We start from the raw sequence: 16,734 nt of genomic DNA on the forward strand, positions 1-16,734 counted from the left end.
ATCCCGGGTGCCGCGTGTAGCCCGGGACCGCCGCTATTAGCGGGCACGGTCCGATCGCCGTGCCCGCTAATTAGCTAATCGGAGGCAGCTGTCAAAGTTGACAGCTGCCTCCGATTACCGGAGGCAACGTTTCCCTGGTGTCTAGTGGGGGAGATCGCTCCTCCGGGACCTTGTCCCGGAGGAGCGATCTCCGTTACTGATGCCGGCCGGGGACGCGTCCAAGATGGCGCCGTCCTCGGCTCGGCACTCGTTCGTTTTCGGCTGCAGCAGCCGAAAGCAAACGAGTGCCGATCTCATGGATCTCTGCAGCATATCTATGCTGCAGAGATCTCAATGAGAGATCCAAGTGTATATACTAGAAGTCCCCTAGGGGGGCTTCTAGTACATGTGTAAAAAAAAAAAAAAAGTGTTGTTAATAGTAAAAAGCCCCCTCCCCTAATAAAAGTCTGAATCACCCCCCTTTTCCCAGGTTTTAAATAAAAGTAAACAAATAAATAAATAAATAAACATGTTTGGTATCGCCGCGTGCGTAATCGCCCGAACTATTAATTAATCACATTCCTGATCTCGTACGGTAAACGGCGTCAGCGCAAAAAAATCCCAAAGTGCAAAATTGCGCATTTTTGGTCGCATCAAATCCAGAAAAAATGTAATAAAAAGCGATCAAAAAGTCGTATATGCGCAATCAAGGTACCGATAGAAAGATCACATCATGGCGCAAAAAATGACACCTCGCACAGCCCCATAGACCAAAGGATAAAAGCGCTATAAGCCTGGGAATGGAGCGATTTTAAGGAATGTATATTGGTTAACAACGGTTTGAATTTTTTACAGGCCATCAGATACAATATAAGTTATACATGTTATATATCGTTTTAATCGTAACGACTTGAGGAACATGCATAACAAGTCAGTTTTACCCCAGGGCGAATGGCGTAAAAACACATTTCCCCCAAATAAAAGAAATGCGTTTTTTTTTTCAATTTCACCACACTTTGAATTTTTTTCTGGTTTCGCAGTGTACTTTATGCAAAAATTCAGCCTGTAATTGCAAAGTACAATTAGTGACGCAAGAAATAAGGGGTCATGTGGGTTTCTAGGTGGAAAAATGCAAGTGCTATGACCTTTTAAACACAAGGAGGAAAAACCGAAAACGTAAAAACGAAAATAGGCCATGTCCTTAAAGGGTTAAGGCCACTAAGCACATAAATATAGCTGATAGCCAAACTGCTTTTTCCTTCATAAACATGCTTGGATTAACCAAGCATACATATTTACTGCAATAGGCAAAGGGGAATAAGAGCCCTTAAACACAGGCCAATTGTCGGCAAGGAGCATTGCTCATACTCGGCCTTTGAAAAGATGTCAGTAATCAGCCAATTAGCGGGAAAACGCTAGTTTGTTGGCTGATTGCATCTATTGAGCAGCCCTATATATTATTGTTTACACAGAGAGATGTGTAGCCAGTAAACAGGACATGCGTCCATTTGTGTGTCCCGGGCATTTGATTAATTTTGCTGTGTAAAGGCACTGCAAACAAGCACCGATCTTAAGAAGATGCACAGTAGTGGCCACTGAATATGGGGGGACAGGGGGTAAGTGGGCCAACTCTGGGTTGGGGGTAACTATAGTGACTACCTGCAGACAAAAAAGTATTCAATATGGGGGGGGGAACAATTATAGAGGGGGAAGGTAGGTATACAGTATGGTAATTATCTACAGAGGGGGCATGTATACAGTATGGGGGAACAACTACAGAGGCAGGAGCGAGGTATACAGTATATTGGGCTAACTACAGAGGAACTGAGTATAGGAGCCTACTAACAGTGGGACATACAGTATGGCAGCTGACTACCGTATAAAAAAAACCCTACACCGGAAATCAAGAAACAAAATTATATAAAACCCTGTCTTATTTTACGAGTAACAAGGTATCAGTCTGTCCCCATACACAACGGGCTGTAGGTTAGGTTGGTGAATGTAAGGTATGTATGCAAGTACCTTGTGGCGTGTGTAAACAAATACAGTATACAAGTAGTGGTTCTCAAAATCACTCCCAAGCCTCCTTTGATTAACAAGATTATGACTGCTCTCATTGTTCTCTTAGAAGTGTTAAAGAAATAAAGGCAATCCAGCCATCTTGCCTTGTTTTTAATATCAAATTGATGCTTAGAGTGGAATGAAAAATATATTTCTGCTCATGTGATAGTTTTTTTGTGTTTACAACTAGAATAAGTGTTTTTGCAATATATGCTGTGTCAGCCACCTTGTGAGCCCCTCCCAAGAATTGTTGCACGTACATCTCAATATGGTGGAAGATAAGAAAATGTACTCTATGCCCAGGATTCAAGCTCCAGGATTGGTGCAACCACCTTACATGGACATTTTAAACATTATAAGAACCCAGTATTGTTATCTGATGGTAGCGCGCTGACTTGCATACATGAAGTGCACGTCTGTATGTCATATTATTGTTATCTTGTTTGAATAATAATAATAATCAACAATTTGGAGCAGCTGTCTCACGTTGTCTTTTTCCACGACAATTTGGTGCCGAAGTACCGGGAATCTGAAAGCGGCAGCGAACGGATGCAGGATCAGGAACCGAGGACGAGGAGACCAGACACTGGCGCCATATCTAGGTGAGAACCTTTGTTTCTCAGTCTGCTCTCCCTCCTCTGATCCCTAATCTCTCTGTTCTGTCGTAAGTACAGATCCTAAGAACCTGAAACAGCTGTGTTAATGTTAAATGTCCTAACATCTTTGGTTACAAATGTGTGAGTGAATGTGGATATTGGTGTATTAAAACCCACCATATCAGCGTGACAGAGATCCTTTACGGTGTATGAAAGTGCTACTTCAAGACGCCCCTCTACGGAGAACGCCAGTGGGAGTAGTGTGTATGCTAAGACAAGGGGGCCCTACCGTCCCTAGACACGTGTGTTTTCTATCTTCTCAGTTTGTCAAGTAAGCGTTACTACTCCTTGTCTGCTAAAGCGGAGGGACAAAATAGCACAAGGACAGGTGTTGGTAGGTGCAGGTTTTCCTGGTCTGCCTTGGATGGACAGGACAAGACTCTAGGTACCCCCTAGAAAAACGAGAGCGATTTGATCTTTTGATCACCTCTCGGCTTGTTCCTGACAGCCTCGTGTCACACTGGTTGGGAATCTGCACTTCACTAAGCACTGAAGGGCCTGTCCCAAAGCTGCAGCAGAACTGTGTATCTGTCTCATGAACAACCAAACTGCTGACTCAGTAAGTCCCTCTCTAGCGTGGTTAAATTTGGATGAGATAAGAGGGCAAAGAAAAAAAAAACTTTTTAGAATCTTCTCCTTGCTGTTTATTATTTGGCTCTTTTGGGAAATTTGGAGGGATCAAAAGCGGGTGTACGCTGTTTGAAGGTTTCCTTGACAGCCAATAGCCATATAAATCGCTGGGTAATCGAGAGAGAAGGGTAAGGGTCCCCTCCATCATAGCCGGGCTATGGGCAACGACCTCAGCAAAAGAGGCTGTGTGCCTCAACGAGGCTGTGTGCCTCAACGTAGTAATGGACGTCCAACATCTCCTCCGGGAGGAGATGAATATAATATATGGCAAATGGGTCAGCAAGCATTTACCTAAATGGTGCATGCTGACTAGGGGAATAGATTTGGGAATCCCTAAAGAGGGAATGTTTGAGTTACCCCGCTGGGTTAATCTCTATAGAAATTGTAAATGAAAATTCACAGAGCCAAATGAAACAGCAGCTTGGAGTAGATGGATTGCAGAATCCTATTTGAAAGGTAAAAAAAAAGCCCTAGGTATCTTTTCTGTAGATAAAGACAGCACAGTCAGGAAAGGAGGGACAGTCTGAGTTAGATACAGAAGAGGCAGAAGGAATAGAACAGCTTGCATTGTCTCTGGTGGTATCCATCATGGATAATACAGGTATCCCTGACTCAAGTATACAGGGCTCCCCAGTAGACACAGCAACTAGACCAAAAGGTCCCACTAGCTCAGCCATGTTATACCCGACTGAGCAATTGAGACCTCCCCTGTATACTGAGTCACCATACTAAGGTGCAATGTGTTAAAGACAGTCACCCTACTGCCACTTCATGATGACATGAATGGGGATTACAGGGACATTACAGGGCACAGTTGTGAACAGGAGATGGACCTCTTTTATTCTCCTCCCAATTCTGTCCTGGATGTCCCCATCGCAGATGCTGAAATAACTCTGTATGTAGATGGGTCAGGAATGCGGAGACCAGAGGGAGGGTTCACTGCAGGCTATGCTGTTGCGGATGACACCTCCATCCTGTACTCTGAATCCCTGATCCTAGCATATATTCTGCCCAAAGTGCAGAGTTACCTGGCCTGATCAGGGCATGTGAATTGGCAGAGGGAAGGACTGTGTGTATGTATGTGTGTGTATATATGTATATATATATATATATATGTGTATACATGTATATATGTTTATATATATATGTGTGTACACCGACTCCTGCTATGCATATGGAGTCCTCCATGACTTTGTTTTTTTGTGGGCACATAGAGGTTTCTTAACCTCTAGTGGAAAGGTGGTGAAACCTGCAGACCTCATACAGGATCTGCTAGAGAAGGTGAAGCTCCCTAGAGCTGTAACTGTAATCAAGTGCCAGGCACATTAGCAACACTAGACCCCATAACCAGGGGCAACAACAGAGCAGATGAAGCAGCCAAACAAGCAGCAGTCATGCTTCTGCGAGAGTCCAATCCAGGTACAGAGAACCTGACAATGGATGTTCTAATACAGCTCCAAAAGCAAACAGGACCCCTAACTCTTAGCAAATGGAGGAAAGCTGGCTGCAAACCACAACATGACGTTTGGAAACATGGGGATGGTCGATTGTGTGCACCCCCAGTGTTATATCCAATTTTAGCTACTATATCTCATCTCCCCTCCCATGTTTCCAAAGGGGGAATGATTAGTAGTGTTAACAGATTTTGGTTTGCACCGGGCTTCCCACAGTTTGCAATGGATTGGTGTAGGAAATGTATGATCTGTGCCAAACATAATCCAGGAAAAATGACCAAGGTTGACATGAAACATCTTGTAAAACCTGACTACCCATTCCAGAGGTTACAAATAGACTATATACAACTACCTAAGTGTGGCACGTATGAGTATGTCCTGGTATGTGTGGACATGTTTTCCTCCTGGATTGAGGCCTGGCCTGTTTCCAAGGCGACAACTCAGATCACAGCAAGGAAGCTAATTTCTGAGATAGTCTGCAGGTATGGCCTACCTGAGACATTAGAGTCCGACCAAGGGACTCACTTTACAGGACAAGTGTTTGCAGACGTCCTGAAAGGGTTGCAAATCAACCAGCATCTGCACACACCGTACCACCCACAATCATCAGGGAAGGTAGAAAGAGCAAATGGCGTTCTGAAAAATAAAATAGCCAAGATCTGTGAGCAAACTAAGCTGACCTGGGTACAAGCCTTACCCTTAGCTCTGTTTGCTATGCGGCATACCCCAAAGGGAAAGCATGGTCTCTCAGCATATGAAATTTTATATGGAAGGCCACCGCTTACAGGCCTTTTCTTTCCACAAGAGCTGCATGGACAATATGCTTCTTTAACTGATTATGTTATTCAGCTCCACAAACAACTGACTAACTTGCATGGGAAAGTTTTCTCTTCTTTACCAGATCCAGAGCAAACAACAGGAATTCATCATCTGCAGCCGGAGACTGGGTGGTGATAAGAAGATACGTGAGGAAACATCTGGAACCCCGATTTGATGGCCCATACCAGGTGCTGCTGACTACACCCACCTCAGTCAAGGTGGGAGGGAAGCCAAACTGGATACACGCTTCCCATTGTAAAAAAGTTACTTTTCAGGTCAGCGACGATAACCTGTACCAAAAGGGTGAGGCCATTGGGGAAGAGGAAGACTAACAAACTACTAACATGCAGTTACTGTTCAGTTTGCTGTTGTCCTACCTATTGTTTTGTGCTTTGTACTTTCATGTGCGGGTGAAAGGAGAGAAGCAGAAGAACTCCATCTGGCTTCTACATCAACAGACAGCCAAACAGCTGAATGTCACCGACTGCTGGATCTGCTCTCATATCCCTGCCACCCACAGAGGAATCCCTTTAATTGGTGTACCAATATCAATGAATGATTTAAATCTCACAGACTATAGCTATGATGTCCAAATAGATGTAGACCACACAACTCACAATGCTCTCTCAGACCAAGGAACATACCTAGAAATTGTTGGCATAATATCTCCACCCACTATATGCTTAGGCCCTATGTATATAAATCACATAGCCAAGATTAAAGGCCGACAAGTGGGGTTACCTGAGGTACATGTGGGAAAACAGATTGTGAGAATGCCACCTTGATATTTAACATTTAGTATAATGATGCTACATGTAACCGGCAGCATGCCAACTGTAATAGCCTATTTTTCTGCCCAACTCTAAAAGCTTCTTGTGCCCCCAGGTGCGCCTGTCCTGAACAAACAGATGATGATGACTGGAGTTGTAAAACGCAAGTGCACAGAAATATGGTATGGTTTCAAAGCTGGCTGGGAAATCATGGTAGCATGATTCCTAAGGTGCTGAAACAAGAGCTCTATTATATTTGTGGCAACAGGGCCTACTCCTGGCTGCCAATGGGAGCATGGGGGAACTGCACTATAGGAAGAGTTGTTCCAGCCGTTAGACCACGATCTAACATATCATTTTCTGAAAAATTCACAAGGGGACTTAGATATAAGAGAGAGTTATTCACCTCAGCTGATAAAGCGTGGATGTGGTTCCCTTCTTGGACGGGCTGGGGAATTGAGCTAGCAAATAAGTTAAATAAGTATGCCAGTATCATGGATGGAATTATTAATGAAACCACAAGTTCTATCCATGCCCTTAATGAAGAATTGGCCCAAGTTAGAAAAGTAGCCTTACAAAATAGAATGGCTCTTGATTATTTGTTGGCCATAGAGAAGGAACATGTGCTATTATAGGGGAAGAGTGGTGTACCTGGATAGAAGATGCCCATGACCCCATAGAGACACATAGTGGTGGTGATAATACTTCTCATAAATTGGAAATCTCTAATGTGTTGTGTTTCTCGTTGCAGTAAAGGTGTGGATACGTCCATCCCTCAAAAAGGATAATACAGCTTCAGGGATGACCGTCCGATAGCCCAAGTTCGACTACCCGTCTCTGCTGAAGACCCTCGGCTGTTTGTGAGACGTGTGGAAGACATCATCCCTGAATCAGGGTCCCACAGGTGCACAGGCATGCGGCCCGGAGCACGGCAAAACCGATGCAGAGTCCATAGGCTTTGTAAATCCTGTGACCCAGCTCAGGCCCCATGGTGGTGCATCTCTGGAAGTTGCTGTTATTATCCATTTAGTTAGAAATATATTTCTGTGTGCTTCAATAAAATATATCTTCATACTTAGAGGAAATGGTCACTAATAGATGGTTGGGAATGGATAGAGTATCCCATGTTATATGCAGCTTATCTGTATATACCATGCCCCTACCGACTGTCTAAGGGGTCATTTCCGGATAGGAAGGATGTTAGTTAGGAACGAGAAACTCAAATAATAAAAATAAATCAAATAAATAAATCAATAAAAAATATAAGTGATAATGATATTATCAAAAGGGTGAGAATTGTTAAAGAAATAAAGGCAATCCAGCCATCTTGCCCTGTTTTTAATATCAAATTGATGCTTAGAGTGGAATGAAAAATATATTTCTGCTCATGTGATAGTTTTTTTGTGTTTACAACTAGAATAAGTGTTTTTGCAATATATGCTGTGTCAGCCACCTTGTGAGCCCCTCCCAAGAATTGTTGCACGTACATCTCAATATGGTGGAAGATAAGAAAATGTACTCTATGCCCAGGATTCAAGCTCCAGGATTGGTGCAACCACCTTACATGGACATTTTAAACATTATAAGAACCCAGTATTGTTATCTGATGGTAGCGCGCTGACTTGCATACATGAAGTGCACGTCTGTATGTCATATTATTGTTATCTTGTTTGAATAATAATAATAATCAACAATTTGGAGCAGCTGTCTCACGTTGTCTTTTTCCACGACAGAAGCTTTTTCTGAAAAATATTCCAGATGATAATCGGACTCTGCTCCTCCTCAATATTGTGTGAGGTAAGGAAAGTTGTCTGTACTGCATCTACTACTGTAGTCATAGAAAATGCTTATAGCACTTATCACCTTTCTACCTCTTGGACACCTCAAAACCTTTAAAAAATAACAGGGATACTTTAAAAGGGCAGCGACAGAGTTTGCAACTATATATTGTGATTTATACTTACGGAGACACCTGTTAGAAGTGAACATCTCGAGAAAGGCATTGCACTGTTCCTCCTTGTTAGCACTACCTTCACAGGTGCACCACAGTGAGGTATCCATACTTGAGTTGTTAATGAAGTTGGGGGTGACTGGAGTACCTGTTTGGAAAATAATAAGATACGCATGTGAATTTCAATGCTACAATGGGTAAATGGAGACTAACAGAGTTTCGCAATGGTATTATATCTATACTCAATAAAAACAACTACATCTCACGTAGCATCTGAGATTACTTATGGTGCAATCTATATTTGTTTATAAGATATTCTCTTCAATATTCAATCTCCCTGTACTGATATCTTCCCTGTACTGTTCTGAGAACTGGAGACCTCCATGATCACAGATTTAGACAATATCTAATTAATATCCTATTGAACGTTATAGGAAAAAAAAAAACAAATTACAGTGATGAGTTCTTATATTTACACTCACCAATCATCCTTATGTAGGACTTTATACATTTATCATGTTGCTCTGGAGAACAGCTTTCTTTGTTTTTCTCAAGCAGGAGGCACTGTTTCTGGTAGTCCAAAAGACGAGATCTAAAAAGACATAAAATTATTGTTGCAACTAATGTGAAAGCAGATTTCACCTAAAGTTCATTTCATTTCATCTTTGGCTTATGTCAGCAGCAGTTGTATTTCTAATGGTGGTTTTACACGGAGCGATAATTCACCCGATTGCACGATTAACGATTTTGAATAAACAATGTTTTTTTTATAACGATCAGCGTTTAGACGGAACGATACATCATACGGAAAAATCATTATGCGATCGCTTAAGCCTATCTCACACATAGGTGAAATCGTTGAAAGACTGTTTACATGGAACAATCTGCGAATTTTTTGCAAACGATCAACGATTTAAGAACATGTTGAAAGATCAAATTGAACGATTTCTCGCTCTTCGCTTGATCGCTCACTGCATTTACACGTACGATTATAGTTCGAATTTGATCATTATTGTGCAAATTCGAACGATAAATCGTTTTGTGTAAAACCACCATAAGTCATCATAATTGGCCACTTAAGGTGATTATACTCTTCAGGCAGTTCATTCAACAGCTTTTCCTCCCAAATTCACCATAAACGTGCACGCTTGGTTTGGCTGTGTGTGTGTGTGTGTGTGTGTGTGTGTACATGTTTATTCAGTGGGAAGAAAAAATAAGCTGCTTCCAGACCCCTTTATGAGCACAGGAGCAAAGCATGAGGCATGTTAAAATCCAATCCTTCATCAACCACTGCCTCAACCCCCACAGCCTTTGAGCAGCTCACTCATGCAGACATCTCAATGAAAAGGTGTTATTTCAGACATTTATAAAATATTAACCAACCCCTTCCCTGATCGAGAGAATAAATACCCTCATATCGCTAAATAAGAAACATTTCTGGAATTCCAATTGTCTATGAATAAATGTCATATCATCTGGACCAGGGCTGCCAATACTTCCATTTGCACACAATACAAAGAGACCCAGTAAAAGCTGCTAATGTTTTGGTATCACGCACGGGTCCTTCTACACGTCTGCAACTTTCCATTCCCTTACGTTCCATTAGCATCACAACGCATGGAGTATTATCGCCCCTGAGAGCCACTCGGATGAAGGTATTTTTATTGAAAGTACATAAACACAAAGATTAAACCCTTCCTACAGGAAGTATATAAGAATCCCACCCACTAAGCTCCACAGTCTTTATTCTTTGTCCGTAAGCCCTAGGGGACCTTGCTTCCTTCTATAAGCTATTCTTATCTATCTTTCTTGCTTTTCAGATACCTTTATTGCTTTACAGGCTCTGTATCTTTAAAAACATTCTCCGGGTGGCGTAACTAGGCTTCGCTGTGCCGTACTCCTTGGGGCCACCATTTTTCTGTAGCCCTTAGTTTGTAGAAGCTGGGTAGTTGCTCCTGCGAACGCCGATGTCGAAGCGTTGTGTGTACGAGCGATGTTGTGGTGCAGGAAAGGCATCCTGCTGGGGACACTACTTGCTAACTCCCCATGTGTTGTGATGCCAATGGGGCGTAAGGGAAGCTAATATTATTAAGTTAATTTGTTTTCCTTAAGACCCATTGGCATCACAAGACTCCCTCCCTATGTCTGTGATTTACTTTATTATTAGACTGTGGAGCTTAGGGAGTGGGGCCCTTATATACTTCCTGTAGGAGGGGTTCATATCTTTATGTTTACGTACTTTCAATAAAAATTCCTTCATCCCTGGGGCTCGCAGGGATGATTATATGTTATGATGCCATTGGGTCATATGGTGGTTTTACACGAAGCGATAATTCGCTAGATTAAAGATTTTGAACATTTTTTTGAAATTTTTTGGAATGTTTTTTTTTATAACGATCAGCGTTTAGACGGAACGATACATCATACGGAAAAATTGTTATGCGATCGTTTTGCGATCGCTTAAGCCTATCTCACACATAGGTGAAATTGTTGAAAGAATGTTTACACAGAACGATGTGCGAATTTCTTGTGAACGATCAACGACGATTTGAAAGCATGTTGAAAGATCAAAATGTACGATTTCTCGCTCGTCGCTTGATCGTTCGCTGCGTTTACACGTACGGTTATCGTTCGAATTCAATCGTTATCGTGCAAATTCGAATGATAAATCGTTCCGTTTAAAACCACTATAAGGGAAAACAAATTAACTTAGTTTTAGCTTCTTGACACCTGCTGGCTTTGCAAAAATACAGAAGGTGTTCTTTCTTTCCCCACACATCTTCATGGCACACTCTCCTAAAAGAGAACTAGTTTCCCTTTCACCTATGTAGTTCCATACACAGCAGATTGTGATGCAGTGTGTGTTCTGAAACACATCTATTATAGCCAACATTAATTTTTTTTAGCAATTTGTGCTACAGTTTCTCTTCTGCTGGATCAGACTGGATAGGCTAGCTCTTGCTTTTCACTCTCAGTAACCCTCCTTAGGTACTAACTGCTGCACACCTGGAACACTTTACAAGACCTGCTATTTTGGAGATGCTCTGACCCAAACATCTAGTTGTCACAACTTGGCTATTGTCAATGGCGCGTTTTTCCTGCTTTTGACTAATCGATTCAAAGAGTGGCTGTTCTTTTGTTTCCCCACAGCTTGACAGGTACCAACTGTTATTGTAAAGACCTAATCAATGTAATCCTGATACTGCCCACCAAATAAAAACACCTGGATCCAGGACAGAGGATGGGGAGCCCAACCATTTGTCTGTATGGGGCCCAGATAATACTGTTGACAGCTCTACTCCTTATTGCTCTTAGAAAACTATGAGTAGGCAGTACTCACTTGCACAAGTTGTCGCTCATGCAGGTGTCGTAAAGCTCCAGGCAGTTTTTCTTTTCCTTTTCCTCAAAAGAACATTTAGGTACAATATTTTGGCGTCTGCGTTCTCCACAGTATCTATCCTCATCACACGGGCAAAATAGAAGCCTTTTTGTAAATTCCATGGAAATTTTTCTAATGAAGTTCCTGAGATGGTTATGACACTTCCGTCGATCACAGCTGCCATCAGAATTTATAGATCTGCAGTGGATAACATATTCATTCTTCAGCTGACTGCACTTCTCATTTGAACTGCAAATAGTAGCTTCATTTAAACAAGCGTTAGATGCGTCACTGAGGGGGTAATCCACTAAAATGCAATAGAGGTACAAGTCTTTGTTAGACAAGATAATAGTACATACCGTTTGCAGTCAATATTACTGGTATAGTTGAGTTTTAGGCTAGTCTAAACAGTGTAGTGTGCACAGTCTGTTTCCTAAAAGGTAATCCATTATCAAAAAATTTGATATGCTGCCAAGTACAGGGTAAAAAAAAAGTCATACTTACCTACCTCAGTCCCACACAGCTCCCATTCCAGCCTTCTGGTCCCATACTCCTAGCCACTTGTTGAAGCCTCAGAAGTGAAATGTCTCAGCAGGACCTGTCTTGCCTACTCAGCCAAACATTGGCTGAGATGGGACACCACTGTGGGCAGTAACCGACTGAGCAAGCAGGCTCTCCTCTGACGTCTTATGTATTGGAAAAGCAAGTGAGGAACCAGAAGGTGCTGGGATGGGTGCTGTGGGGGACTGAGGTAGGTGAGTATGACTTTTTTTTTTACCCTGTGCCCAGCCACATATCAATTTGATGCTGAAATACCCCTTTAAGTTTGATACCTACATTTTCATAATAAAACATCTCCAAAATGTAAAATTTAAGATATATAGATCTCCTGCTATTCTATATATGTTGTTTCTGACTTGTTTTGTATATGATATAGCTCAAATATTAAACATTTTTTTCTGGCTTTAACATAATAGATGTTAATATCTCGGCACTACTAGATGAGCAATTTTCTTGCCATGTGACCACATAGATAATCTTGCTGCAGACCCTTGTAACCTATGGTGTTGCCCAATAGCTCAGAAAGTCCAGATACAATCAAATAAAGAAAGCACTGTGGCACTAACCAACTTTTTAACTGCAAAAGTGAATACTTTATTCCATACAACGCATGTACGGGCCGCTGAACAGTGAACGGACTACAGTCTCTCTGAGAGGGCCAGGAAGAAGCACATTGATTGCGAGCACAAAACAGGCTGTAGTCCATTCACTGATCAGAGGCTCGAATACCATGCGTTCTATGGAATAAAGTATTCACTTTTGCACAGTGCTTTCTTTATTGGATTGTATTTTTTTCTGACCCCCACACAGCAGTCACATAACGTGTCTTCATTGACCGACTATCATCTATTACTGTCTATCACTCTGAAGCATTTGGCAAAAAATGACAATGAAGTTCTTTGAAAACACTTCTTCTCAAACAGATTTTGATCATTCTGTAACATGAAGGGGCCTCCTTTCACCTCTGCACTGTCACCCAGTCAAGCACAGTAAGCACTGATCACCATATGACTGGTAAATTGGGCTCCCCACAGGAAATAAGTTAGGATCGGTATGTGAAACTGAACTACTTTATACTGCTTAAATGGGTTTCTAACAATTAAATCCATTTTTAAACATATAATAAATTAACATTAATTAGCTATTAATAGCTATTTTACTACCTTTCTGTGGTCTGTTGTCTTCCTGACCCCAACTTCTCGTCTTGTGTACATCCTCTAACTGACTTCCTACGTCTGTGTAGACTTCAGATGGAAATTTGGTCACCCACTAGACCCACAGGAGCCTTCCATATAGTGGGAGAAAGAATTGGCTGCATTTGTTACAGGATGTACACCAAAGAGGAGGTTGGACTAATGAAAACAGTAGATCAAAGAGTATTATTTAGAAGCAGTAGTAAAATAACTTTAGGCACCAATACATGGTCATTTTTACACCCCAAAATTTTCACATTCTGGTGCATGGCATAGCATTTAAGCCAGGCTCCCTTTATCAAAAGCTGTTCCCTGCTAAGGCTATTTTTATACTATACATAAACAAGGACGTGGACCGCAAAAATCAAGAGTGTAAGAGTCAATAGGATTATTGTGAATTTATCCACTCCCCAAGGGCCAAAAAACTTAATAAAGTGCAGGGGTCTAAAACAGATTAAACAATGTGGTGCAGCTCACGTATTGCACCATATTTTTTGGGGGAAAAAACAGTTTTGTCTCCCCCATGTTTTGAATAGCCGAAGGCCTCAGGCATGTAAACTCTGTTAACCCCTTCCCCATAGGAAATTTGGCAAATTTGTAACTTCTCACATTCTAAGAGCTATAATTCTTATATTTTTCTATATACTGAGCCATATGAGGCCTAGCTTTTTAAGACCAAGAGTCCCTTAATTTGACTATAAAACGTACTGCAAAACAAAAACAAAAAATCCTGGGCTGAAATTGGAGAAAAACTGCAGTTCTGTAACTCTTTAAACAGAATTTGATACTACTTCATTCAATTGGCGATAAAACCAATATGTATCTATTTTTCTGCAGGTCAGAGCAATTACAGTAATACCCAATTTTTATAATTTTTGCTGTTTTACTTAGGCTGGGTTCACACTACATTTTTACTGTCCATTTGACGGATCAGTTTAATGGAAAAAAAATGAATGCATTTGTTTGCATCCGTTTTGATCAGTTTTTCATTTACTTCCATACCTAAAAAAGGAATCAAAACGCATTATTTTTTTCAACGTAAACAAAAGCGTAGTTGAATTTAAAAAGAAACATGGGGTTTTGCCATATTTTGACCTCTATAGCCTTTAATTTTTTGTCTGTGGGCAAATATGAGGGCTTACTTCTTGCACTGTGGCCTGTAGGTGTTAACGGTATCAGAAAAAGGTATGTTGTAAATGCTGTTTTTCATATCTATCCAGCAGTATTGCCAGCTCGAGGCAGCCAGAGGGTCAAGTAATCTGCCCCATATTGGCAGGATCAGATGGGTTTGTTTGCTTTTGAATCTAATGGTCTATGTTATGGATGGAGCTAATTACCAGAATCTGGGCCTATAAGCAGCAAGGGGGTTTTCTGCCCCTGTTATGGCCTTGTCCAACCTTGCAACAATCCTGTTAACATATATATAATTTTTTTCAGGCCCCTCAAGCCCTTAAGACAAGGCGTGTTACAAACATGTGGTTTCCATGCAACTTTTATTCCAAAATGCAACATCCTGTATGTAGGACATAAGGAGAATGACCCAGATCAAGAAATTAAAGATGAATGGTCCTGGTGGAATAGTACCATGTGTAAAAACAGACAAAGATAACACATGTCATGTAATGGATCCAGATGTTTTTAACTTTCTCTTAATATGTAGATATATAGCTGTCAATATGTGGAAATTCATCAGGTTGAGTATACATAAGGAATGAGTTAAAATTAATCTGTAAGCTAATTACTGCTCTCAATTGTCCACCGAGCTTGTGAGTCCTGGGGTCCTGTATAGGTATCTGAGTGCTAGTTTGAGTTTAGTTATATAAGGTAAAATGAACTTGATAATATTTATATAGCACCATTATATTCTGCAGCTCTTTACAATTCAGACAGTACATGGAGGTAATACACATAAAGCTACATCAGCCAGTCATTCAATCAGTGTAGGCAACAGATATAAAGTGTATTTGCATCTAGGGATGTTTTTTCAGTAATGGGGTTATAACCGAACCCGAACTCTCCGCATTTGATTACAGTTGTCTGAAGAAGTTGTATGCAGCCCTAGGGAGTCCTGAAAAACATTGATACAGCCCTAGGCCTATGGCTGTATCCATGTTTTACAGGCAGCCTTTGTCAGTCTCTGTCTCTGTCCAAGTGGCAGAGACCTCTGTAGCAGAGGGGAGGTCGGTAGCTGGCATAGTCACGCTAAGTTTTGGAGATTCATGCCCGCCTTTCTTAAGCGTCAAGAGATTGAGAAAGGAACACGTGAACCTCCGAAACGTAGCATGACTACGCCAGCTACCGGCCTCCCCTCTGCTACGGAGGTCTCTGCCTCTTGGACACACGGATCTCAAGAACATCTGTGCAGGACGTGAAGACTGAATCCTGTTAATGTGTCTGCACTCATGGGTGTCTTTGAATGTATACCACAAGGTTTGAATTATTTGTGAAGATTTTACAAGTTTGTTAAAATTACTGAATACAGTTTTGAAGTAGTACTTGCAAATATTTGAGCGTGTCAATTATTTCTTATTGGGACTATAGGATATCGAGGAGCCGGTGACTCTTATTTATTGACATGTGACACCCTGAGCAATACAGTGTACTGGACTTACATGCGTATTTACTAAGAGGCATGCCTCTTAGTAAAACTGGCCGGGCCTGTGCGTGGAGCAGGCTCTGTGCAACAAATCAGGTGTAGATTTGTAATATGGTTTTCGCCTGCGATGATAAATCAGGCGCTGGAGGTGGCCACGCCTCCTCACCCCCCCACTTACCCATACAGCAGGCATGCACTGGGGAGAAGGGGCATATCTACGCCAGGGGCGCAACAATATTAAAGGGGTTGACCACTTTATAGTAAAATAGGTCAGTGTGCAGTATTAGTAAGTGTACCTCATAAAGCTAATCTCAGACTCCCCTCCTCCAGGCTGGGCTGCCCTGCTCTGTTTTGTTTCTGTCCATAAAATGGCATGGGGATCATTTGACCATGCCCTGCCTCCAGTGACCTATATAGACCCAGTGGTGGACACTGGGAGTGGGACATGGTCACATGCTCCTCCTTGTCAGCCATTTTATGGACAGGAACACCACAGAGCAGGACAGCCCAGCCTGGAGGAGGGGAGTAAGATTTTACCTCTATGAGGTACATAGGGAGCTGCTGTCAGTATATAAAGTGAGTACAGTTAATACTGTACACTGTACTATTTTACTATAAAGTGGCCAGCCCCTTTAAATGTCACCCCTAATGTACATTGATTAGAGTGACCAAACAAGACAGTGCA

At 41.7% G+C, this 16,734-nt stretch overlaps 1 protein-coding gene across 2 annotated transcripts in view; it reads right to left on the reverse strand.

Annotated features, from left to right (window-relative positions):
• GFRA3 (GDNF family receptor alpha 3) overlaps positions 1–16,734 on the reverse strand; it is a 60,026-nt gene that overhangs the window by 2,035 nt on the left and 41,257 nt on the right. For both annotated transcript variants that reach the window (XM_069972897.1, XM_069972904.1), the window contains exons 4-6: positions 11,661–12,006; positions 8,803–8,912; positions 8,334–8,468 (exon numbers count right to left, since the gene is read on the reverse strand). In XM_069972897.1, coding sequence (XP_069828998.1) covers positions 8,334–8,468; positions 8,803–8,912; positions 11,661–12,006 — 591 coding nt within the window. The remainder of the gene's footprint in view (positions 1–8,333; positions 8,469–8,802; positions 8,913–11,660; positions 12,007–16,734) is intronic.

This window comes from Dendropsophus ebraccatus, chromosome 1, assembly GCF_027789765.1.
Source record: "Dendropsophus ebraccatus isolate aDenEbr1 chromosome 1, aDenEbr1.pat, whole genome shotgun sequence".
NCBI lineage: Eukaryota > Metazoa > Chordata > Amphibia > Anura > Hylidae > Dendropsophus > Dendropsophus ebraccatus.